The sequence below is a fragment of the Canis aureus genome, chromosome 7 (assembly GCF_053574225.1).
Source record: "Canis aureus isolate CA01 chromosome 7, VMU_Caureus_v.1.0, whole genome shotgun sequence".
NCBI classification, from domain to species: Eukaryota; Metazoa; Chordata; class Mammalia; order Carnivora; family Canidae; genus Canis; species Canis aureus.
In genome coordinates, this window is record NC_135617.1 from 6,000,177 (window position 1) to 6,026,306 (window position 26,130).

At 40.3% G+C, this 26,130-nt stretch overlaps 2 protein-coding genes across 10 annotated transcripts in view; one reads left to right on the top strand and one right to left on the bottom strand.

The window, feature by feature from the left end:
* Positions 1–14,180, bottom strand: part of FIG4 (FIG4 phosphoinositide 5-phosphatase) — a 123,918-nt gene extending 109,738 nt beyond the window's left edge. Inside the window, exon 1 of one of the 2 annotated variants that reach the window (XM_077902802.1) lies at positions 14,109–14,180. In XM_077902802.1, the coding sequence (XP_077758928.1) occupies positions 14,109–14,165 (57 nt within the window). In that variant the 5' untranslated portion in view covers positions 14,166–14,180. Of the gene's footprint in view, positions 1–13,313; positions 13,606–14,108 lie in introns of those variants that run through there. The other variant, XM_077902801.1, reaches the window with a different exon arrangement.
* A 236-nt stretch (positions 14,181–14,416) lies between these two features.
* AK9 (adenylate kinase 9) overlaps positions 14,417–26,130 on the top strand; it is a 127,653-nt gene continuing 115,939 nt past the window's right edge. For 7 of the 8 annotated variants that reach the window (XM_077902809.1, XM_077902806.1, XM_077902808.1 and 4 more), the window contains exons 1-3: positions 14,463–14,599; positions 23,228–23,355; positions 24,840–24,903. In XM_077902809.1, the coding sequence (XP_077758935.1) occupies positions 23,239–23,355; positions 24,840–24,903 (181 nt within the window). In that variant the 5' untranslated portion in view covers positions 14,463–14,599; positions 23,228–23,238. Of the gene's footprint in view, positions 14,600–23,227; positions 23,356–24,839; positions 24,904–26,130 lie in introns of all 8 variants that reach the window. The other variant, XM_077902807.1, reaches the window with a different exon arrangement.

The following is a 26,130-nucleotide window of genomic DNA, read 5'->3' on the forward strand; positions in this document are numbered from 1 at the left end:
CCTCTCTCATCACCTGCTCCTTCCCAAAGCACGTATATCTATAGCACTTACTTCTGAAGGCCTTATCTAAATTTATTTAGGACATGTTTGCCCCCTTCACTTAATTATAAGCCCTGGGGAGACTAGGGCTGACTCCCTATCCTCTGTGGTTGCTACCTCTGTTCTGGTAGCACAGTCGGGTTCCACAGGCATTGGGTAAAGTATTAGGTAAAAGAACACTACCTACTGGGGATCCCTGGGTGGCTCAGCGGTTTAGCACCTGCCTTCAGCCCAGGGCGCGATCCTATGGTCCTGGCATTGAGTCCCACATCGGGCTCCCAGCATGGAGCCTGCTTCTCCCTCTGCCTATGTCTCTGTGTCTCTCATGAATAAATAAATAAAATCTTTTTTTAAAAAAGAACACTACCTACCACAAACGAATCATTTAATTTTCCAGGTAACTTTCTACAAGGTTTACACAAACCCATCCTCTTTGGGTAAGTCAATCTCTCAGTAAGGAAGCACATCATAGTTTTAAGGGAGGTAAAATTCCAGAATGAAATTCCTAAAATTTTAATAGATCCTAGGAAATGTAAAGAGTAATTGCAATAGGACTGTGAATTGGCAGTTTGTCATTAAGACGGATGTAACTCCTAAGTGCTAGTGGGCAAATGCCTTAATGGCCCTTAGAACACCCACATGGGAGGGCAGATCTACATCTCCCATATCCAGACTCTTCCGAAGACTCTTGAAGCAGAGGAACCAACAGCCAAAATTCGCAGAATTTACAAACAGATCTGAGTGGGGAAAAAGAAACAGGGAGCAGTATATCTTTCCACATTCTCTCTTCTAAAGTGGTCCAAGAATCCTAAAAATGTTTTGTGCAGAGAAAAGCGACCTCATGTGGAGCCTGTTAATGTGAGAAAGAAAACCACTGCTCTCTCATTTGCCTTGCTGTGGATAGAATCACTTGCCTGCACTGCCCTCTTGTGGGCAGTTAAGCCATCAACTTTTACACCAATTTTTTTTTTTTTTTTTTTTTTAAAGAACATAATCCAATTACTTTTGTTTGAGCCTGGGTGGTATGGACTGCAGGGAATCAGGTTTGAGGGGAAAGACTTCTGGTTACACCATTCCCAAAGAGATCAAGTGAGAACTTCTGAGACCAGAGCTCAGAGGAGAGATCTTAAGAGTGTGTCAGCAGCACATACATGGCCTTTAAAGTCATAGGACTGGATTAAACCTAGTATGGTTTAATCTCCTAGGTTTACTCTCCTAGTATGGAGAGTGAAAATAGAGATGGAGCCCCAAAGAAAACTAGCCTGAAGCACTCTATATAAAATTATTCAGAGGCTGGATACAGAGAAATAACTAGCTTAGAAGACTGAGAAAAAAGGCCAGTGTTTTCGGGGGAAAAACAAACAAACCAGGACAGCATGATTCATCAAAGCAAAGGGAGGGGATCATTTGGAAAAGGAGGGAGCAGTCACACCATTATCAAATGCTGCTGAGATTGGCACAGCCGCTTTGGAAAACAGTATAGAGGTTCCTCAAAAAGTTAAAAATAGAGCTACCCCATGACCCAGCAATTGCACTACTAGGCATTTATCCAAAGGATACAAACATAGTGATTTGAAGGGATATGTGCACCCCAATGTTTATAGCAGCGATGTCCACAATAGCCAAGATATGGAAAGGGCCTCGATGTCCATTGACAGATGAATGGATAAAGATGTGGTATGTATTATATATATATGTATATATAATACATATATATATATACAATGGAATATGACTCAGGCATCAAAAATGAAATCTTGTCAGTTGCAATGACCTGGGTGGAACTAGAGGGTATGATGCTAAGCAAATAAGCCAGTTAGAGAAAGACAAATATGGTTTCATTCACATGTGGAATTTAAAAAACAAAAGAGATGAACATAGGGGAAGGGAAGGAAAAATAAAATAAGATAAAAACGGAGGCAAACCAGAAGAGACTCTTCACTCCAGGAAACAAACTGAGGGTTGCTGGAGGGGAGGTGGAGGGGGGAAAGGGTAACTGGGTGATGGGCATTAAGGAGGGCATGTGATGTAATGAGCACTGGCTATTATATGCAACCGACAAGTCACTAAATTCTACCCCTGAAACAAATAATACACTATATGTTAACTAAATTGAATTTAAATTAAAATTTTTAAAATATTTTACTTATTTGACACAGAGAGAAAGAGAGATAACAAGCAGGGGGAGCGGCAGGCAGAGGGAGAGGGAGAAGCTGACTCTCCACCACAGTGTGGGGCTGGAGCCCAACACGGGGCTCAATCCCAGGGTCCTGGGATCATGACCTGAGCTGAAGGCAGACGCTTAATTGACTGAGCCACCCAGGCGCCCCTAAATACATGTTTAAAAAAAAGGAAATGAAAGAGAGAAAAACAAAAACAAAAAACTGCTGCTGAGAGGTCAAGGAAGACAAGGACACAGAAGTGCCCAGGGAGTCCGATAATAGGATCTTGTGAGTGGCCATTCTGTGCACAATCTCGGTGATGTGGTGGGGGCAAAATCCACAACACAGCTGTTTGAAGAGCAAATGAATAGTCTTCTGTTAAAGATGAAAAAGTCAATACCTCTGTTTCTCCCAAACACCTTACTAAAATTACAGTAAAGGTTTTTATGTTCTTTTTTTTTTTTTTTTTTGGTAGACATAAGCCCTAAGGGCAAAGAGAAGAGTGGAGATAGCAACAAAAATCATTTGAAACTGAAAAGCGTCCCCAAGAAAGCTGAATTCTAAGCTGGCAGTGGGGAAGTCAAGAAACAATCCAATTTATACCAGAGAACCTCCAAAAGCTGTGGAAATTTGTGGCGTCTATTATCTCTGGAGAGAGGAGTGTAACATTTCAGGAAATTGAAGATAAAAAGAAGATAGCTCAAGCTTCTAAATAGGAAAAAAAAAAGAACAGGCTTCAAACCAAAGATCAAGAAGGGAGTAATATTAGAAATCCTCAACAGCAACACCAGAAGACGGGTTGCTTTCCCTTCAAAATCCTAAGGGAAAATGCATTTCAATCTCTAATTCAACATTAAATCTGTCAATCAGGGCAGCCCGGGTGGCTCAGTGGTTTAGCACCGCCTTTGCGGGGCTCAGTGGTTTAGTGCCGCCTTTGGCCCAGGGCCTGATCCTGGAGACCTGGGATCAAGTCCCACGGGCTCCCTGCGTGAAGCCTGCTTCTCCCTCTGCCTGTGTCTCTGCCTTTCTTTCTCTTTCTCTCTCTCTTTCTCTCATGAATAAATAAATAAAATCTTAAAATAAATAAAAATAAATAAATCTGTCAATCAAATGTGAGGATGGGGATAAGGCCATTTTCAGAACGCACAGGCTCAAAAAATGTACTGCCCATGAACCCTTTCTCATGAAGCAACTGGAGGAGGTACACCACCAAAATGAGGACATAAATCAAGAAAGAGGAAGATGCAGGACCTGGGAAAATAAGGAAATCATCACGAGAGAGGCTCTCAGATGATGTGAAGGGAGATCCCAGGTAGCAACTGTACTGCCTTGGGAGCAATCAGCCCAGATTTGAGCCACTGCTTGGAGAAGATAAAACCGATAAGAATACCCACGCCCCTCCCTCCCTACTGTGTAGTGTGCTGAGTGTAGATTTACATGTCAGAGAAACTTGGAGTTAAATTCCCTGCAGGTCCTTAGTAAGAACTAGGAATTGTGGGAAGAAGGAAAGACCATCTCCAGGACTGACAGTCTGAAGTTCAAACAGTGAAAAAGGAGATAAATGCCCAAAAGCAAGTGGGAAGGAACAGATGAGGGCAATAACTGAAGTGTACAGGATTTCCATAAATCAGGCACGTGCCAGATGGACTGCCCGAGTGCACATGCGCACACAGGTCCGTATGACTCAACACTGCTGGGGAAAACATTTGTGTGTGTGTTTGTATGTATGCTGGAGGGGAGCTGGGGTTGGCAGGAATTGGGGTAGAGAAATAAAATACCCTGAGAAAGCTTCATTTAAATGCCCGGTAAAGTTAGAAGATGAACTGAGCTGGCCCTCTTTGGAAAGAGAAGTATCACTGTTGAAGAAAAAGTTTAAAATTTCAATATGTAGTTTTAACAGCAGTGACTTAGTATGAAGATGAATGTGTTTCTAAAATATATACATGAACTGCAAATGGAATATAACAGGTAATCCATTTAACAGGAAATTCAGTATCTACTAACATTATTATCTCCTTTTATAATGACAGGCTAATCAATCACTCACTTTTCATCTGAGGGAAGAAAATCAGCTTTCTTCAAAGAGAGGTTTAGGTTGCCTGACAGCTTCAATTAAAGTTAAACTTCACTTGAACTTTTGGAATAAAGGTATTATTTTTAAAGATCATCATGAAGTTACTTCTCACAATCTAACGGTATTGTGGGCCTGCCTCTTCACCTACTCCAGCAACCCCACAATCAGTACCGCAGCACGAAAGAAATGAGCCACTGACAGTCAAAAAGGAGGTCTCTAAGTTCACTCTTCACAGCTTCAGGGCTTTACTGATGGTGAAGCTTTAAATCCCATGTGGAAGTAAGTGGAAACCCCATCTTCGAAATCAGCTATAATCACTATGCTTCTCTCTCCCAATTAATATCCTGTGGTTTCCTGCCCTAATCCCTTATACTGCTCTGTCCTGTTCCCTCATTATACAAACTTAGGCTAACATCCAGGCTAATGAAGCTGCATTCTTCATGATGTGGTTCTTACTTATTTTATTCTATTTTGTATGATGGGGTGGGGGGGACTTCCTTAAAGCCTTTGGAGCAAAGTAGAAATTAAATAAACCCACACCTACATACATAGGTACTAACAATTTTGAGCTAGAGAGTAAAGAACACAGCCTCAGCCTGTGTAGGGGTGAAGACACAAAAATCCACCACACTTCTGCTCAGCTACCAACTTTAAACTCAACTAGTATATGTTAATTTGCCATAAAATGATCACTTATGGAAATGGTAAGACCTCTAGGGCATTATATATTAAGCAAGGGCTATAGATTGGAAATCACCTAAAGTAAACTGCAGTTTCCTCCAGCATAACTTTAGCCTGTTAAATCTGTGGACAACTCCTAGTTGTACTGCGCTATGCGAGCAGTCGGGCTGGATGTGACCTTAGTTTACCTGTAGGTCTGGGTCGTAGCACAGACAAGGGCCAGGGCATCACCACAGGAGCCAAAGGGCAGCATGAGGGTGCTGGGCACCAGAGAGAACAGGTAAGTTTTGGGAGGAAGCAGACCTTTCACAAGGCAGAACTACACCTTCTGCATGCTATCTACCAACTTACTCCCCCTTTCCTCTCCAGTTACCCTTCTAAATGAAGGCTCAGGGCAAGAGGCAGCCCATCTTGTCCACTCTCTTTTGTTCCCCTAATTCTTTCGTAATCAGTTAATACACTCCCATCAACCAAAATAACAATGCGCTTATTCTGAGTTATATACTTGCCAACAATGACTTTTGTCAATCTTTCACATCTTTGCCATTTCGACAGGTGAAAATAGGAATCTATTTTCATTTTATTGCTTTAATTATTAGCAAGGTGTATTACCTTTTTATATTCATACTTCTTTTGTCAGATTATCTATTCATATCCTTGTCCTTTTTGGGGAGTGTTTTATTTTTCAGAATGATTTCCAAACCCTTTGTATATAGGAACATACTGCTTTATTTGGTGCTCAGGCTACTAATATTTTCCTCATAGTCTTTTGACTCTTCTATTTACACTTTCAGTTTTAAATGCTCTCTATTAGAAAAGAAAAAAAATCTCAGTGATCTAAATTTCTACCTTATAAAGTTAGAAACAGGTCAACTGATTAATCCCCAATCCACAAGAGGAAGAAAATAATAAGCCTAAGAACAGAAACTGATTAAATAAAAAGCAACAACAAAGAAAATTAACTAAATCAAAAGCTGATTCTTTCAAAAGAGTACTAAAATTGATAAATGCCTAGCAAAATGGATCAATAAAAAATGAGAGAGAACACCAAATACCAGTATCAGGAACAAAAGTGAGAGTTTTACTACAAATCCTACAGACATAAAAAGTTTAATAAGAGGGGCACCTGGGTGGCCCAGTCGGTAAGTGTCTGCCATTGGCTTAAGTCCTAATCCCCTGGGATAGAGCCCCACATCAGGTTTCCTGCTCTGCGGGGTGTCTGCTTCTCCCTCTCCCTCTGCCCCCCACCCCCCACTTGCACACACTCCCTCTCTCTCTCAAATAAATAAAATCTTTAAAAAATAATAAAACAAAAAATTTTAACAAGAGAATATTATGAACAACTTGACGCTAATAAATTCAACAACTAAAATGATAATGGACAAACTTCTTGAATAATACAATTTATCGGGATGCCTGGGTGGCTCAGTGGTTGAGCGTCTGCCTTCAGCTCAGGGCATGATCCCAGGGTCCCGGGATCAAGTCTCACATCTGGCTCCTAGTATGGAGCCTGCTTCTCCTGCTCTGCCTCTCTCTCTGTGTCTCTCATGAATAAATAAATAAAAATCTTTTAAAAAGAAAAAAGAAAAATACAATTTATCAAATGTGATTCAAGGAGCACCTGGAAATATGCATGACCCTACAGCTGCTATAGAAATTGATGATCAAAATCTGTCCCACAAAGCAGCCCCAAGTGCCTTCAGTGGTAAATTCAAGCAAATATTTAAATAAAGAAATAAATGAAACAAAAGTGCAAAGAAGAAAATCTTCTTGTAGTAGGTCATGGGCATGGAATTTCATTTTATATAAAATTAATTATACACATTAGAAACATCTTAAAAATTCAAATATTAATAAATCTTCATTTTAAATAATTTTAATTTATAGAAATATTTCAGTTAAAATAATAACCTCACAATTTCAAAAAAAGATTCAATATTACTAAGATTCAGTTCTCCCCAAATGGATCTATAAATTCAATGTAATCCAAATCACAATCCCAATAGGCTTATTAGAAATTGACAAGCTGATTATAAAATTCATATGTAAACATATAAGATCTAGAGTAGTCAAAACAACTTCAGGAAAGAATGAAGTTGGAAAGCTTACACTTCCTGATTTCAAGACTTCTTATCAAACTGTAATAATGAAGATAAGGTGGTAATGCCATAAAGAAAAATAAATTGATCAACAGAACAAAATAGAGTTTAAGAATCAACTCACATAGGGCAGCCCGGGTGGCCCAGCGGTTTAGCGCCACCATCAGTCCAGAGCCTGATCCCGGAGAGCTGGGATCAAATCCCACATGAGGCTCCCTGCATGGAGCCTGCTTCTCCCTCTGCCTATGTCTCTGACTCTCCCTCTCTCTCTCTCTCTCATGAATAAATAAATAAAATCTTAAAAAAAAAAAAAAAGAATCAACTCACATTTATCCAACTAATTTTTCACAAGAGTACCAAAGAAATTCAATAAAGAAAGAGTGAGATTTTCAACAAACGAGGCTGGACAACTGATGCATGGAAACTCAAGCCCTGTTGCCAGCCTCCAAGAACCTTTAATGATCCTCATCTCCTGGTATTCATGCCTTTTTATACTCCTTGCCCACAAACAGGGCTGACCTGCATAACCAACAGAATATTAAGGAAACAGTGGAATGTGAATCCTGAGGATAGATCACAAAAGACATCCTTCTTTCTCTTGGATGTCTGGGTAAATCCAGCTGCCACATCATAGACACTAAAGGAGTCCTATGGAAATGCCCATGAGGTGAGAAACTGAAGCCTCTAGTCAACACCCAGCTGAACTTGCCAAGCATGTGAGTGAGCTACCTTGGAAGTAAATCCTCTAGCCTAGTCAACCCTTCAGATGACTGTAGCCCAGATGACACCTTAACTGCAATTTCATGAGACCCTGAGCCAGAACCACTCAGCTAAGTCCTTCCCAGACTCCTGATCTACTGAAAATATGTGAAATATGAAATATTTATTGTCGTCTGAAGCCACTAAGTTTTGGAGCAATTTGATACACCACAAGAAGTAATACAACCACATACAAAATTATTTTAATATAAAACTCACCCCTAAATGTAAAAGTTAAAAGTATAAATATTTTAGAGAAGCCATGGAAAAATATCTTTGTGCTCTAGAAATAGGTAAAGATTTCTTAGAACACAGAAAGCAGTAACCACAAATGAAAAACTTGATAAATTAGACTTCATTGAAATGAAAAACTTTTGCTCATCAAAAGATCATTAATACAATACGTACATTTATCAGATCATCACATTGTATACCTTAAATATCTTACAATTTTATCAGTTATGCCTCAGTAATACTGAAAAAAATGAAGAAAATGGAGTAGGCAAGCCACTAACTGAAAGAAAATATTCACAAAACATGTATCCCAAAGACTTCATTCCAGAATATATAAAAAACTACAAATCAAAAATAAAGAGGGATGCCTGGGTGGCTCAGTGGTTGAGTCACCCAGGCGTCTGCCTTCAGCTCAGAGCATGATCCCAGGTCGGGGAATCGAGTCCCACATTGGGCTCCCTGTGCGGAGCCTGCTTCTCTCTCTGCCTTTATCTCTGCCTCTCTCTCTGTCTCTCATGAGACAGACTTTTTTTAAAAGTCTTTTAAAAAAATAAACAAATAAAGAGACAAACAATCCAATTATTTTTAAGTGGGCAAAAAGACTTTGACACTTCATAAAGGAAGATGTAAAAACCGCCAAAAAGCACGTGAAAAGATGCTCAGTATCACTAGTCATTAAGGGAATGCAAATCAAAACCATAATGAGATACAGGCACAAGACTAACTAAAACTAAAAAGACTGACAACACCAAGTGCTGACAAGGATTTGGAGCAATAGGGATTTTCATACCTTGCTGATGGGAGTGTAAAATGATACGACCTTACATCACCTCTGTGACTAGCAATTTCATTCTTAGGTATTTACCAAAAGAAATGAAAACTTACATCCACAAACATGCTTATTCAAGAATGTCCACAGCTGGCTTATTGACAACAGCCTAAATATGGAAAATGGTCTAAATCAATAGGGAAAATGGATAAACGAACTGTGGAATATGTACACAATGGGCTACTACTCAATAATAAAAAGGAGCAAACTACTGATACAACATGGATGAACTTGAAAGACATGCTGAGCAAAAAGAGCGAGGCTCAACAGAATATGTACTATATAAATCCACCCGTATGAAATTTTTCAGTAGGCCTATCTAATCTAAGGTTAAAAAGGAGAGAATATCAGTTGCCTGTAAGGAAAAGGAGACAATTGACTGAATAGGGACACAAGACAATTTTCTGGGGCAAAACAGTGGTATGGTTAACATATGTGTGTAACTTCTTGTCTAAATTCTACAGATAAGATTTGTGCATTTCAATTTATGTAAATTTTAAAGAAAAAGAATACTTTGAAATAAGTGGTGAATGGGGAGCAGAATGAGTTATAGCTAATAAAGATAATTCGGGAGGCGCCTGGAGGCGTAGTCAGTTGAGTCTGACTTTTGGTTTCAGCTCAAGTACTGATCTCGGGGTTGTGAGATCCAGCCCCGCATGGGGCTCTGTACTCAGCATGGACTCTGCTTAGGACTCTCCCTCTCCCCATCCCCACTACATGCTCTCTCTCTCAAAAATAAATAAATCTTCTAAAAAATTAAAGGTAATCTTGGAGCTGGTGATGGATATGTGGGAGTTTATTAAACTATTTTGTTTATTTTATATTTGTTCAAAATTTCCATAATAAAAAAGCTAAAAACAAACCAAAAAACCCCAAAGACACACAAACCACAAACCCAATGTTCTAAACTCTGTTTCATCAGGAATACAATTACTCCGTCAAGTAGCCATAAAAGTTTCTAATCACTGACTCCCAGTTTCTAGAAGTAATCTGTCCCAGTCCAGTTACAAACTCTCTATGCCTGGCATCAGGTATCAGACCACACTCCCAACAGCATTGTCCTCTCCGCCTCATTCTTCTCTTCACTGAATAATAGTGAATAATAGTGAGAGCAGTAGTAATAGGATTTACTTCTTCAAGGTTTTATGAGAATTAAATAATAAAATATATGTAGAGTATTTTGACCAGTGGCTGGCATAGAAGTTCCATAGGCATTAGCTATTATTCTCATTAATACAACCTGCTACAGTTTCTTTTTTTTTTTTTAATTCCTAGGATCTATTTAGTGGCCAGTAATTTTATGCTTTTTTCTGAGCTATTTATGTCCCTTAAACTTTGAGCTTATTACTCAAATAAATCTCTCTACTTAAATGTTTAAGTCAAATATATAAAAAAGAAGAATCACATACTTTACTGATGAGGAAACCAAGGTTCAAAGATTAAATGCAGCAGACATTTCTCAAGGTGATTGCCCCGGGCCAACCATTCCTGGAAACAAAGTTAGTACTGCCAGACGCCATTCTGGCCGTGATGATTTGTCCACTTGGGGGCGGATTCGCAACCATAGCTGAGTCAATCAGATTCCTTCTTCTAGTACCTATGGTATGTCCTTGGCAGCACTCTGAATGGGTTCTCTAACCCTGCTGCCTTGTTCCTGCCTTTCCAGAAGCTGGGCAATTAGCTCTTCCAGCGATTCTATGCAATGGCTCCGCCAGCACCCTTCTGATAAAACTCATCTTTTATCTCTAAACTGGCTGGAGTTAGTTTCCATTGCTTAGAGGACTGAGAGGGGTAACAACCAAGTTCTAGAACACACATTTCTTCATGTTAGACACTCACAACCAGTATCCACTGGAAGCCTACTGTTTGCAAGGCACTGTACCAGATCTGTGCTATGAGGACCAGCAGGTTATGACAGGAAAGGGGTGGGCCTTTACAAAGAGAGCAGCAGCAGAAAATACTCTGGGTGGGTGAAGGGAACTGAAAGCAATACAGTTCTACTGCAGAACAAGGCCCATAAAGGCACAGAGGTAATCCTCAGTAAATAGGTGTTGAGTTGATATTAAATTAGATATAAAACCAGACAGGTTTGGAACAAATCACATATGGCTTTGAATGCCAAACTAAGAGATTCAGCATCTACTGTCTTCAAATGGGGGTTGCTGAGCCCCCCTTAAGATTTCTTTTTTTTCCATTTATTTATTTATTTATTTATTTATTTATTTATTTATTTTTATTGGTGTCCCCTTAAGATTTCTAAGCAGAAGAGCTCCATAATACAAGTAGTGCTTTTGTGCTTTTTTTTTATTATTTTACTTATTTACTCATTCATTCATTCATTCATTCGAGACACAGAGAGAGATTGAGAGGCAGAGACACAGGCTGAGGGAGAAGCAGGCTCCATGCAGGGAGCCTGACGCAGGACTTGATCCCAGGTCTCCAGGATCACGCCCTGGGCTGAAGGCGGCGCTAAACTGCTGAGCCGTAGTGCTTTTGAAAGAACACTAACATACATCTCAGCCAGTCCTAATAAATACTCAGCTTACAAATGGGATGAAGTTTCTGTGTTTTAAATATAGTATTTATGTTTCTAACCAGGGACATTTTATCAGCACACTACAGAAAGCAGAAGGTTTTGTTTCAATGTCAAAATACGTCTGTACGACTGTCCTCAGAGAACAACTGAAGATATCTATGAATATTAGATAATTCCATCTTCTGGGCTGGATCTAATCAAATGAAGTCGTCAACAAAAATTAATTTACGGTCAGCAATGTTTCTCCACTAATTGTGACCTGAGGCAGATGTGCTATTGGCACCGTGTTATAACCAAGAAACTGTTAGGTACCTACTTTATGTAATGGAAGAGAGCCCAAGTTCCACTGAATATGCCCCATAAAACACTCTACGGTACAACAGGAAGGCTCCTGGCATATGCATTCTTATTAGCATGCAGTGTAATTTTAAACACAGATCCTAACATCACCATGACCTCAAATCAGAAAGGCTACGCTTTATTTTCCAACCACACAAATGACAAAGTATGTACTTCTACAGGCACACTTCCATAAATCTTAGGGAAGTAGACTCTAAACACAAAAACGTATCTTATTCTACTACTAAGTTGTTGACATGGCAATTCAAAGTAATGAAACAAAAAGTGCTGTAAAACAGTCCAACGAAAAGCAAAATAATGTTATCCACACAGATGTCTTTAAACAAAATAAATTTTCCTTCCCTTTCCAATAAGGAGAACCAAGTATTTTAGCAATAAAAGGGCACATTATTGGGGATCCCTGGGTGGCTCGCCAGCTGAGTGTCTGAGCGTCTGCCTTTGGCCCAGGGCGTGACCCCAGGGTCCCAGGATCCAGTCCTGCATCGGGCTCCCTGCAGGGAGCCTGCTTCTCCCTCTGCCTGTGTCTCTGCCTCTCTCTGTGTGTCTCTCATGAATAAATAAATAAAATCCTTTAAAAAGAAAAAAGGCACATCATTAACAGCAATCCTAGTGATTGGTATGCCGCGGACTATGAACACACACAAGTTACCCATTCAAAAGTCAAAAATATTTTTTTCATACTCTTGCCTGTACTGTAAGCAGAGAACGGCAGACCGCTAATGGACTTTCTGAAAGTTTTGTTTTGTTTTAATCTGAAAGTTTTCTTAAAAGAACCCAGTAACTCGTTCAGAACTTCGTGAACAGTTTCCGAGATGCCACAAGCACCTGTTTCCAGCGTGTTCCAAGCGTGACTCTTCCGTGGAAGCACGGACAAGCCAAAGCAGCAGTGCCCTGGGTGCGGGGACAAGGCGAAGCTCCCTCAGACTCCCGCCCAAGGCTGGGATTAGGGGCCCGGGGAGGGGGGATGCTGGGATTAGGGACCCGGGGATGGGGGGATGCTGGGATTAGGGACCCGGGGAGGGGGGATGCTGGGATTAGGGACCCGGGAGGGGGGGATGCTGGGATTAGGGACCCGGGGAGGGGGGATACTGGGATTAGGGACCCGAGGAGGGGGGATGCTGGGATTAGGGACCCGGGGAGGGGGATGCTGGGATTAGGGACCCGGGGAGGGGGATGCTGGGATTAGGGACCCGGGGAGGGGGGATGAGGGATTAGGGACTGGGGGGGGGGGATGCTGGGATTAGGGACTCGGGGAGGGGGGATGCTGGGATTAGGGACCCAGGGAGGGGGATGCTGGGATTAGGGACCCGGGGAGGGGGGATGAGGGATTAGGGACTGGGGGGGGGGGATGCTGGGATTAGGGACTCGGGGAGGGGGGATGCTGGGATTAGGGACCCGGGAGGGGGATCTGGGATTAGGGACCCGAGGAGGGGGATCTGGGATTGGGGCCCCGGGGAGGCTGATGCTGGGATTAGGGATGCTGCACCGCCACACCCCCCCGCCCCGCGTCGCGCCCCACTGCGCCCCGCCGGGAACTTACAGCTCTGGTCTCATACAGAACCAGCTTCTGGACGGAGCTGATGATGGGGGCGGCGGCCGTGGGCATGGTCGGAGGAAGGGGGGGCTCCCCTACAGGGCACCAGGCCGCGGCCCAGCTGCGGCAGCCTCCAGACTGCCCCCCGGAGGCCCGCGGAGAGGACACCTCAGACCCCCGGCCTCCAGCCGGGCAAACACCCCTCGGGCACCACACAAACAGAAGACCGGGGCCCAGCTCAGGTGCTTCCGGATCCCCGCTCCCCACCTCCAGCCAAGCCCCGCCCCGGGCACGTCGGGGGCGGGGCTGGAGGATCTACCATAGAGAGGGCGTGAAGAGGCTCCCGGAGCCTGCGTGCTGCCGAGGCCGGAAGCCAAGGGCGCCATTTTGGATGCGGGCAGGGGGGGAAAGTGGGCGGGGTTAAGGTCCCGCGGTTAGCGTAGGCTCTCCTTTATCTGGTCCTCCTCCTTTGGAAAGGGGGACGGTTTGATGGGTTGGTTCTTTTGAAGCATTTCTCCGAATTGTAGCTAGGTCCATTCGAAACTGTTTTTTGTTTTTTGTTTTTGTTTTTTCCCTCTCTACCTCTGCCTTTTATTGTCCTGGAAGCCTATCTGATAGCCCTTCACCGAGAGTCGGTGTCTTTCCCCTGGCATCTCTTTGTTACCCTGAAATTTCAACCTGGATGAAAATCAACAAAATCCATCGTGTCCTGAAGTTGTGTGGTTCAAGGAATTTTTTTAGCTCTTAGATCTTTTTTTTTTTTTTTAGATCATCTTTTAAAAAAAAATAAAAAAAAATCACCTGAAGTTGCACAATTTGGGCGGAACTTGCCACATATTTGTGGCTGAGACGGGCCATTTGTAAATTCTACCGATGGACTGCCGAGTGTAGCGCGCCGTGCGGGTTAAAATTAGGTTTCTCCCATCGGATGTGTGTGAACTTGGTGGGTGGGGTACATACCCTCTCTAATCATCACCTTCTCTGTTTGTGAAAAGGAATGTGTTACAAAGTTAGGAGCGAAAGTGAATAGGTAAGACTCTAAGAAATGAATGAATGCCAGCCCCGCCTCCCGAGGCGGAGTCTCCCAAGAGGCCCTGCGCCGTGCACCTGCGGGGGTTTCCTAGGCAACCGGTGCACCGACCGCGGGGCCGGGGAGTTCTGCGGGGCCGGGTAAGTGGGGGTCCTCGCCCCCGCCCCCAATTCCGTCTGTATCAGTTGAGTGCACTCTCACCTCCTGCAGGGACCGCAGACCAATTCCTTTTCTTACGAAACTAAAACTTTGGGATCTCTGGGTAAATTGCTTTTTAAAAACATTTTTTTTCCAGGGTGTTTAAAAAATGTGTCTATTTAAATTCAATTTGCCAACATACAGTATCACACCCAGTGCTCATCCCAGCAAGTGCCCTCCTCCTGAGTGCCCGTCACCCAGTTACCCAACTCCTCCCCCCACCTCCCCTTCTGCAACCAGAAGTTCATTTGTTCGTTTCCCAGAGTTAGGGGTCTCTTACGGTTTGTCTCCCTCTCTAAATGTTCCCCACTCAGTTCCCCTGCTTTCTCTTCTAATCCCTTTCACTATTTCCTATATTCCCCGTATGAGTGAGACCATATGTGGGTAAATTACTTTATTTATTTATTTATTTATTTATTTATTATTTATTTATTTATTTATTTATTTATTTATTTATTTATTTATTGTAAATTACTTTTAAAACCATCTTCCATCCCAACGACTGTCTTCATTCCCAAGATACTGAGCACCTGCTATGAGAGTATAAGGCGTTGCCCAAGCAGAAGTGCTAGGTCTCCCAGGAGATGGGCCGCCTGTAAACTGCAGAACCCTCTGCTAGAAAAAAAAAAAAAAAAACCCTCTGCTAGGGATTTTGTCAACCGCTAAAAATGTGAGGGAACTTTTAAAAATTCTATTGAATTATGGTATAAACACATAACACAGTGTGATAGTACAGATTATGTTACCCAACAGTGAGATGTTAGAGATCATATTTAAAATTTAAAGTTGAGAAACTACCAAATTTTTTAAATAAGTGTTTAATTGTTATTTTAATTTTCTTTCATAGTTTGGTCCTACTTTTGCCAAGAACTAGAAAGATGGTCATGTCAGTTCTGGCATTTTACATTGACTTGGATCTTTGAACTGGGAAGAATATTTCATTGTTTTGTTTCATAAATGGAAACCAATTCTTCTAAGTATGAGTATTAAGTACTTGCACTATGCTTTTCTTTAGGATAACAACTCTTAAAATATCTGTTGAATTCTGGTTTGGGGTATTTAGTTTTCAACTATTATATCATATTGTAATATAGCACTTCCATTAGAACATTGTCTTAGTTATGGTTCACCCAGCAGCAGATCCTGAGACAAAAATTCGAGGGCAAGTGCCTTGTATGGTGGGAAGTAATCCCAGGAAACAACATCAGTAAGCAAAAGGAAGCTGATTAAGGGAATATTATCAAGCAAATTTCTCTGTAGGCTGAATTCACTGGAGAATCCTGAGATGTATATCTCAGAGTATTTCCCCCTTAAGGGCAAAAGAGCTGGAGGATTTATTCACCAACTCCCATCAGTTATTATCTGAGGCCTGCTTTGGCAGAACCTTAATTCCCTGGAACTTCCCATCTGCCCTGTGCTCAGGCCCACTGGATATGGCAGCTGGAAGTTGAACCCTTTGGCAGAGGGTCACACATGCTAGCAGTGGGAAGTCAGGCTGGCCATGCACGGGAAAGGTACCTATCAAGTGGTTATGGGCACTAATAGCACCTGCTACATTCCAACCTTTGTACTACTCGTATCCACCCTTCCCCCACATAAGTTCACACCATCCCCTCACCAGTTCTTCACGGTGGCGGCCGGTCCCGGTTTCTAAAACAAAAGGACTTAGTAAAACATGATTAGTGGGACAAGCTACAGAATCCACTACTGCAATTAATCCTAGGCCTGTAACAGAGAATTCATCACTTCTGTCCTCTACCACTCATTCTAGATTTCCCTTACCCTTGGCCAGCTGCTGGTCTCAGTTGTTTTCTTAGTATGGTAGCCAGCCTTTATCCCAGAGGGGTATAACCCCCTTGTTACCATGATTTTGTCAGGTTGTGCTTGCTATAATCATCACAAGAGGTGTCTTAGAGAAACCCCTGGGTTCAAGACCTGTATCTCCCTGCACCAAGTATGTAGCAGCAACCCTATCCTCAGCTGCCAGTGCAGTAACTCCTAATGGGCATGGGGAGCCACATATGACCAGGCAGCAGTTTCAGATTCAGTGAAACCTAACAAAGGGGATCCCCCGATAGAAGCCTCTCTCTTGCATCAATCAAAATCAGGACCTGCAGTCCAGCAGAGCCTGAAGTCATAGGGAAAGGTGGTACAAATTCATGTCAATCACTGAGAATGGTGGTAGGACAGACCATTCCTAATCCTTAGTTCAAAACATATTTTGCATCTTGAAGTAGTATCTCAATCCCACACAATCCCAAATGGAGCTTTACTTGTACCCTTAAGAGGCTACTCCAATATTCTGTGAGACCAGCAGATTCTGGATGAAGTGTGATATGGGGTATAATCAGTGGATCCTTCTTATCATAGCTCCTTTACTATAAAGAGGGTCCTTTGATCCAAGGCAATATTGTATGGGATCTCATTGTGATAAATGAGACACACTCCAAACCTTCAGATAGTGGTGCTGGCCAGGCGCTGTGGGCAGGGAAGGCATACCCATACTAAGGTGCCCTCTTCAAGGCAAAGGGGTGCCATGTGATCAGTTTGTCACTGAGTGGGTATATCATCATCTTGTGGGGTTAGCCTCAGTCTGCTGCAGGCAGGTGGGCAATATTCAGTGGCCTTGCTGTTGAGCCTATGCATGGCTTCCAATTCTTCCACCCCTACAATTATGCCTCCTCCATTCATGAGCCCATTTTGGAAGCACTGAAGTGACCAGGGATAAACACTGGCTGGCGTGTACTGGGTAACCATCCTGCTTTGTGAGATACAAAAGTCCACATATTTTGTGTCCACTCATGTTTGTTTTCTATGTGGCATAACGAAATTACCTGGGCCCTCCACTCAGGGTCTCACAGGGCTGCAGTCATGGTGTTGGTTGAGCTGCATTTTCATCTGGAGGCTCTACTAGGGAAGAGCTTGCTTCCAAGCTCATTTAGATTGTTGGCAAAATTCATCTCTTTGTGGTGGTAAGACTGACGTCCTACTTTTCTTACTGGCTAGTGTACAGGGGCTGTTCTCAGTGACTAGAAGCCACCCACTTGTTCCTTGGATGCAGTCCTTTACAACATGGCAGCTTAATTCAAAGCCAACCAGAAGTCTCTCCAACGTGCTCAATGGGATCTTATATAATATAATGTAATCATGAGAATAATATTTCTAATACTTTCGCTAGATTTAGAAGCAAGTCACAGATTCCATCCACACATAAGGGAAGGAAATAATCACACAAAGATGTGACTTTTTAGGGGTCACCCTAGAGTGTATTTGCTGCACCCCTCTCGTAGTTTCATTCATATGCCTCTTTCCCAGAACTCTTTTCTTTCAATCTTATTCCTCTCAGATCCTTGACCAAACCATTCAGTTGTCCTCCAAACTGAGGACTTAGGAATACTCTTTAAATCTCTGCCCACAAGGAACATTTCCCCTAAACATCATCACTCAGGGCTATGCCTGAGTGGGATTAAAGTCTGGAAGCATCCCACTTACAGTTTGCACCAATATATTATGATTCATTCGTGATTTTTAAAAATTTTCTATCAGCTCTTCCTAGGGAATACCATATGAAGTGTGAACTGGAAGAGACATTGGTGAGCAAGAGATAGATGACATGGGGTCTGGGCTGCTTATTTATGAAACTTGTACCCTCCAGACTTGCTTAGAACTGATCCCAATGTTCCATTTTTATCATTTGGTGGACTGCTGCCTGCCCAACTTCAAGACTTGATCTGACATACTCAGCTCATGATGGGCACTTCCAGTTGCATAGTCACCTGATGTCCCATGGCCAGGCATTCACTCTCTCCAAGAGCCCAGAGCATTGCCAAGAGCTGCTATTTGAACAGGGGATGCTTCTCTGCTGCAGAAAGTGATGATCTACACTGAGAGTTTCTGTTGTGGCTTTGCTAAGACTCCAAAAGTATTCTTACCTACTATAAGTACCTCCCTATAGCATCATGGGATCTGGCCAGGTATATTGCCCAAGAAGCAGGCCTCTGGTACCATACACTAAAACTGCTGCAGAGCTCTCTCTTGCTCTGAGCTTCACTCAAAACTAACAGCTTTCCAAATCATCCATTAAATGTATCAGAACTAGAGACATAAAATACTGCACCTCTTTCTTTCAGAGGTAGAATATGTAAGGTACAATAACTTGTCTTTTACCTTCAAAAGAATATCTCAGGATGACCCAGACCACTGGCCTTTTAAAACCTCACCAAAGTAACAGGCCTTTAAATCTTTGTAGATTTATCTTCCACTTTCTGCTGTTCATGTGTCTTACAAAGGCATCCAGAACACTTCCCGCTTCCTGCTCACCCAATATTGTAGATCAACAAGACCCCTTTGTACTATATTTGCTACAAAGAAGGAGAGTTCTGGAATAAAATTGAATGTTCCTTGCTGACTGTTCTGAGTGAATACAAACTGCTTCTAATCTTCTTTTCTGATAGGGATTTTAAAAAAATACATTTGCCAGATGAGTAACTACATAGCAAGTACAAGAAGCTATGTCCAGCTCGTAAAGGTCTCATGGGCACAGTAGTTACACATGGCGCTATCACTTGGTTAAGTTTTCAGTAGTCCACCATCATTTGTCATGATCTATCTGGTTTTCTCAAAAAGCCACACTGGAGAATTAAGCAGGGCTATGATCTTTTAAGTAGTTTTGGGTCGCACCCTTCCATATTGTTCATTCAGAATGGATTACTATTATTTATCTGGCCCAGGGGCCATGGTAAGCAGTTTCATGAGCTTCCCCCTGGCTTCGCTACCACATTGGTTCTTACTCCATAGGCAGGGAATCGCTGGAAAGGTTTTGCCAGCTGCACTCCCCTTACGTACTCAGGGACCAGGAAAATAACCACAAAGTAGTCCTGCAGATCCTGCAGTGTAAGACAAACTTAAACCAAGACTCCAATTACTTCTGGTTCTCCATTTGCTTTCACTATTACAGAGGGTCATGATGGCATTTTGAAGCCACTGTGTTGGTGTCAGCTCAGACCCTGTGTCCTATTGTTCTTGAAAGAGGAGGATGGTCCCATTTCCTCAGTGTGTATTCCTCAGTTAATGGTTGTAGGTTCTCTTGGAGAAGGATTGAGGAATCCCCATTGTGAATACTCATTACGGTATTGTAGGGTCTGTTCTCAAGAGCTCCTTGCTTCTCCTTCAATAAACGGGCTTTGGAGCCTGGAACTGGGAAAGGAATCATGATTTTCCACTGTGGCTGCTGGCATCAGCCTTTGACTCACTTCCCCTTCATCCTTTTTAGAAATGTAAGTTCATCAACATTTTCATTGACTGCTCATCTGTTTCACCTCTAAAAATTCTGTGGCTTATCAGCCATCACCACAGGTCTCTGGGAGGTCTTGCTGGTTGCCATGCTGGACGTGCTGTCCTTCTAGTAATTATACCTACTTAGCCTCTGAGGGTTAAGTGCTGCCATCTGGCCTCTGCTCTTCCAGACCCTGTCATCCCCACTGAAACACAGGACCCCAGTATCAGAGCAGCCTTTCCCCCTGCCTTCAATCCTGGCCTACAAAAGATAGCCATCCCTGAGCTTATTAATGATACTAGTGCCCCCCTACTAGTTCATTCCTTATAGTCTTAATGAAGGGAATGTCCTCCGGCCATCCCAAAGAGCAGAGTTGGCTGGTGCAATCTCTGGTCTCAGTTAACATGTCCTCATTTAACAAATCCATTTAACATGTCACCTCTGTGAGCCTTTGACACCCTACTCCACCCTCTGCTCTCTAGAGGTATAGGTTAAGTAAGGACAAGAGGCTATTTTCTGCACAAATGCAGTAAATAAAACGTAAAACTTAACTTTGCTCTGAGCTTCACTCAAACTTAACTTCTTCTGCTGAGATGTAACTGCAAACCGACTGCTAGATGGGTGGAATGGGGGGGGGGGGTCCCTGGACAGTCCTCAGTTGAGGCTCTCTATCAGGATGTCTAAGGTCCATCTTCCTACTACTCATGCCTAGTTTCCTGCCTAACACAGGTAATCCTGGGGTTCAGAGTACTTAGACACCCACCTAAATGTTCCATCACAGGCCTTAGGGCCCTGATTTTAGTGCACTTAATACTTTTTAATAAATGTACCATCTCTCTAAAAGGTTTAAATGCATTTTCTTTTTTTATAACTACATTTTATAGCAGCATTACTTATTTTTTGGTGCTAAAAGTAACTTGCAGTTTTAGTTCTTTTGTCATGAAGTTTTCATCTCAATCTTTTCAATGTACTAGTAATAATTCTTCCTATGTTTTGTTTCATAATGATATTTTAAAATAATATTGGTATATTAAGCCTATTTGAATATTCTTAAATTCCACAGAGACATATAATCATACTCCATTTACCTGGAAGCATATAGCCCCCCAAATCCATTTTCGTCATTCCATGAACAGTGTCCCAGACCACTGGGACATAGTTTTGTTCCATTTTTGAAATCTGCTTATTAAAGTTATTATGTAAGTTTTTTGTAATTTTCCATTAAGGGCTTATATATCTTTTATAATATTTAATCCTGGTTACTTTATTATTTTGCTGCAAAGATAAGTCTTTTTATCATTAGTTACAGTTTCTAGCAATTCATGCTGTATAGAAATGCAATTAAATTTTGTATAATTTTGAATCCAGCAAATTGGATTACCAGATTAATTCTCAGAATTTACCTGTAATATATTTGTTTCCTATGTAGACAATCACATCAACTGGGAATAATTACAGTTTTCTTTCTCTAGTCTTGTTACGACCTGAAAAGAACATTTTTAATATTTAATCATTAAATGTAATTTTTGTCTTTTGTTAATACCTTTTATTAGGTTAAAGAAATTCCCTTCTATTCTTAGTTGCTAAGAGATTTATTTTTTATTAATCATTAAAGGGTGTTGATTGTCTCATACTTTTTCTACATCTATTAGAATGATCATACAGTTTTCTCTTTTAATATGATAAATTAAATCTTCATATTAAGCCAGGCTTGAGTTCCTGGGGAAAGCCCAACTTGGTCATGATGTTACTATCTTATTATAATTTTCTGGATTCAGTTACCCTAATAATATTAGGATTTTAAAAATCTTGTTCATGAATGAAATCGGTACATATTTTTGCTTTTTCACACTATTCTCTGATTTAGGTAAAGGTTATATAAGACTGATAAACTGTTGTAAGAAGTTTCCACTTTATCTTTCTCTGAAAGAGTGTCTGTAAGATTGTAAGTCTTGGAACTCTTTGAAAAACCATATGGTTTTTCTAATGGCTATAGAACCAGTCAGATTTTCTCTTTTTTTCTTGAGAAGCTGATTTTTGTAAGAATTTATCAATTTTGTTTAAGTTTTCAAATTTATTTGGGATAATTTTGTTTATGGTATACTTGAATTATCTGTATTATATCTATAGCATTGTTATCTTTGTAGCCCTTCCTCCTTTATGTGTCTAATATTGCTTGGTCAAGTAAACAATAAATCAGTAAGCATTATGGAAGATTTAAGCATAAAATTCACAAAGTTGATGTAAACCTCATTTGAAGAGTACTATATCAAACAAACATAAATCACATATCCTTTTCAAGGAGTTTTTAATGTAGTAGGCCATAAGGCAAACCTCAACAAACTTCAAAACGTTAATATACCATGGAGAATATTCTCTGATTAATGACCATTAGAAACAAAAAAACAACAAAATCGTAATTTCAAAATATAAAAAAACACACTTTTAAGAAACTGATGTCTAATATTTTTAAATTGTGCCTACTATCTTCTTGATCAATCTTGACAGAAGCTTTCTATTTATACATTTTTTTCAAAATACTGGTATGTATCTTTGGTGATCCTCTCTATATATGTTTGTTTTATATTTTGTTAACTTTTAAAATATATTTTTCTATTTTTCCTGTTTCTTTTTACCCCAACATCTTAAAGGTGCTGAGCTCATCTCATGTACTTTACAGACTTTCTTTGGTTCTAATCTATTTAAGGCTTCTCAGTACTACTTCAGCTATATCTCCTTAGTTTTGTTATGTATATATTTTTATTTTTTTCAGCTTTACATATTTTCTAATTTCCATTCAGATTTCTTTTAGAGCCATTAGTAGTCCCTACACATATACACATACATACATATATGTGTATCTATGTAACATATATATGTATGCATATATAACATTTATTTTGATCTTTAATTGAATACATACATCATAACATATATGTTTATGTATGTATATATGTATTTTTCCTTAATTTAGTCTTTCAGAAACTCTTTGGTTTAGCTATTTTTTGTATAACATATAGCTAGATTTTGCTTTTTTGTCTCAAACTAAGAACCTGCTATTTTTTAAAATATTTTATTTATTTATTCATGAGAGACACAGAGAGAGAGAGGCAGAGACATAGGCAGAGGGAGAAGGAGACCCCTGCGGGGAGCCCCATGTGGGACTCGATACCAGGACCCCAGGATCATGACCTGAGCCAAAAGCAGATGCTCAACCACTGAGCCACCCAGGTGCCCCAAGCTGGTATTGTTTTAATAGATAAGTTTAATTTATTTGTAAGTATCAGCCAAATCCCATTTAGTGGTGTGGAGTGGCTTCTGGACTAAGTAAATTCTCAGGGTATTCTCACTCTCCCTAAACTGCCTGCCTCTTCCAGCTAAATTAGTCACTAACAATCTTACTCTTTCTTATTATAGTGTTTTATATTATGAATTCTCAAGAGGAAATAGAAGAGCATTCTTTTGCAGACATATTTAATGAAGATGAAGCTGAATATAACTTTTTGCTGTCTAAACCTGTTTGCTTTGTTATATTTGGGAAACCAGTAAGTTATCTCTTCTTATTATTTACTATATTTTTTTGATTTTTAAAATTAAAAAATTCATAATATTATGTTGCCATACACGAATGAAAACCACATAGTGTGCTAATTTTTTTGACTGTTAGACTTCGTTGTATGACTTCAAAACTGATATAATATTGTTTGTAAGCTTTATCTTGTCTTATGCACTGTAATTGAAAAGAACCTACATTGCATGTATCTTTGTTTTCGTATTAGGAAGAAATTGAACTTATCAAAGCATTGCACCATGACAACTGTTAGTCTGTGATCCAAGGTTATTTCAAACATAGTTTGCATGTAAAACTTCCTGTGAAATTTGTTGTAAGGCTCTCTCGGTATGTGAAAGTAGAACACTACAGAGACAAACTGGGGCTCTCTCCTTAATATTTGAAGCTATTGAGACACAATGTGCTTTTTCTTTGCCCACAGTGTGTTCGAGGACCTATATGTTGTCTTCCCACAAAATAAGAAGAAACCAAAAATGACTGACATAAGATAGCCTGCCTTTCCAGGCATTTCTAGTAAGGACCTCTAGATAAGAGGTATTTTCAGTCATTGAGCTAGTTGGTAGTTACCATTAGAGAGCCTGAGCTGGTTATTAAAGAGCCTCTTCAGAACAGCAGAGACTAAGGGCTGGATCCCATCCTTGATTTAATTTTATATAGACCCTGGAATAGGTACCAAGAAATGATTCCAATAACTTTTCATTATGTTTCTTTACATATAATAGAGTTTTAAAAGTCAACAGTGAAGCAGTCGGGTCAAGTGCTACTTCGTTAAAGTGATCTTTTGTCTTTAAAATATGATACTTTTCAAGGATGTCCATAAGGAAGGAATTTTTTGTTCTTAGAAGTTACTAAGTGGAAGTCTGTTGAAACATTCATGATTAGAAACTTAGAAAGGAGATAAAGTGATGGACTTCAGTATAGTCACAATGATGTATATGTATTCAAAATTACAGAATTTGACAATCAAAAGAGGACAGTATCTGGACTGCAATGCCATAATGGTACAGGTGCCTGGTTTCAGGGCTATTTTCTTAATTTAAAAAAGTGTTATATAAATACTTCAGGGACGCCTGGGTGGCTCAGTGGTTGAGCGTCTGCCTTCAGCACAGGGCATGATTCCAGGGTCCAGAATTGAGTCCCACATCTGGCTCCCTGTGGGGAGCCTGCTTCTCCCTCTGCCTGTGTCTCTGCCTCTCTTGTGTCTCTCATAAATAAATAAATAAATAAATAAATAAATAAATATAAATAAATCACTTCAAAAAGTGTGGCAAATGTGACAATTAGTAGAGGAAAATTAAGCTATAATATCTAGGGTCTGCTGTTCATTTATTTTGTGGACAAAAAGATTGATAATATTCATGTATTGAAACCATCAATAGAGTCTTTTAAAATGAGAATATCTATTTCGCTGGCAAATGCCTGTCCTTTTGGGTTTTAAATAACATCTTTCTTTTTAAGGGAGTTGGGAAGACAACCTTAGCTCATCAGATAACACAGGCATGGAAATGTATTCGTGTAGAAGGTAAATTTTACCTTTCCCCCCCAATATTTTGTTATAAAAATTTTCAAATATGCATAAAAATGTAAAGATTACACCATCTATATTCTATGGTTAACATTTTGTTATAATTGCTTTATCATACATCGCTATCAACCTAGTAAATATTATCTTCATAATAGCATCAGACATATTTTTCCTTTTTGGTTAGTCTCCGTTTTGTTCATAGAAGTTAGGATGGTTTATGAAATGTCTTTGACTCCTTTCTACTTCCTCTAATTCTCTAATTCCCTCATTTAGAACTATTGGGTACATGTGTGTTTTGGGTGTCTCCTTATGAAAGATGAGAAGGAACTCTCACAGCTGCTCTTGAGAGCATTTTTCAAGACTTAATTATTTTCAATGATATTTATTATTTTGCTTTGCATCTTTTGCAGTATATAATATGAGGACTGCTGTCTTTATATAAAATATTCTTTTAATCGATAAGACTACTTATGTCATAATAGAAAAATAAGCAAAAGAATGAATTGGCAATTCATAAAAGTAGAAATAAAAATAGACAAATATAAGAAAAGAGATTTTTTTTTAGAAAAAGAGAGTTTGACCTCATTGTTATTCAAAGAAATGCTAATTAAAATAATACTGATCCACATTCGCCTATCAAATTGATAAGAAATCTTTAAAGTTTCTATAATCATTTTTGGCAAGAATGTTATGAAATGAGGACTCCACATGCTGTTAGTGAAATTGCAATCTGATACAATTTTGGGGAGAGCAATCCATAGATTACTAGCAGCTAGGGACATAATTCAGTTCCTGAATCCAGGATGTCTCCTACAAGGGATGGAATATTGCCTCTTAAAAAAGAAACAAATCATTGGAATTCCAGTCTCAGGCCCCCTTTTTCTGATCAGTGTTTATCTATTTTTACCTTTCTTGATGCATACTTTCCTTTTATATAACCAGAGTGCAAAATTAATGGGCTTGGATATAACTTCTATGGCTATAGAAGTATCTGGACTAATAATACTAGTGTATACTTTTGAGGGGCACTTTGCAATTTCCAAATAACAGTCATGTACATAATGTCATTTCATTCTCATGTTCTCTCGCGTACCATACAGGGCATAAGCATGTGAGGTCAAGAGGTATTTAAGAAGTTAGCTTCCTCAAGATCTTTTAGCTAGCAAGTGGCAGAGACAAGTTCTCTGTGGGATACATCTGCCTCATGCTTTGGTTAGGCTTAAA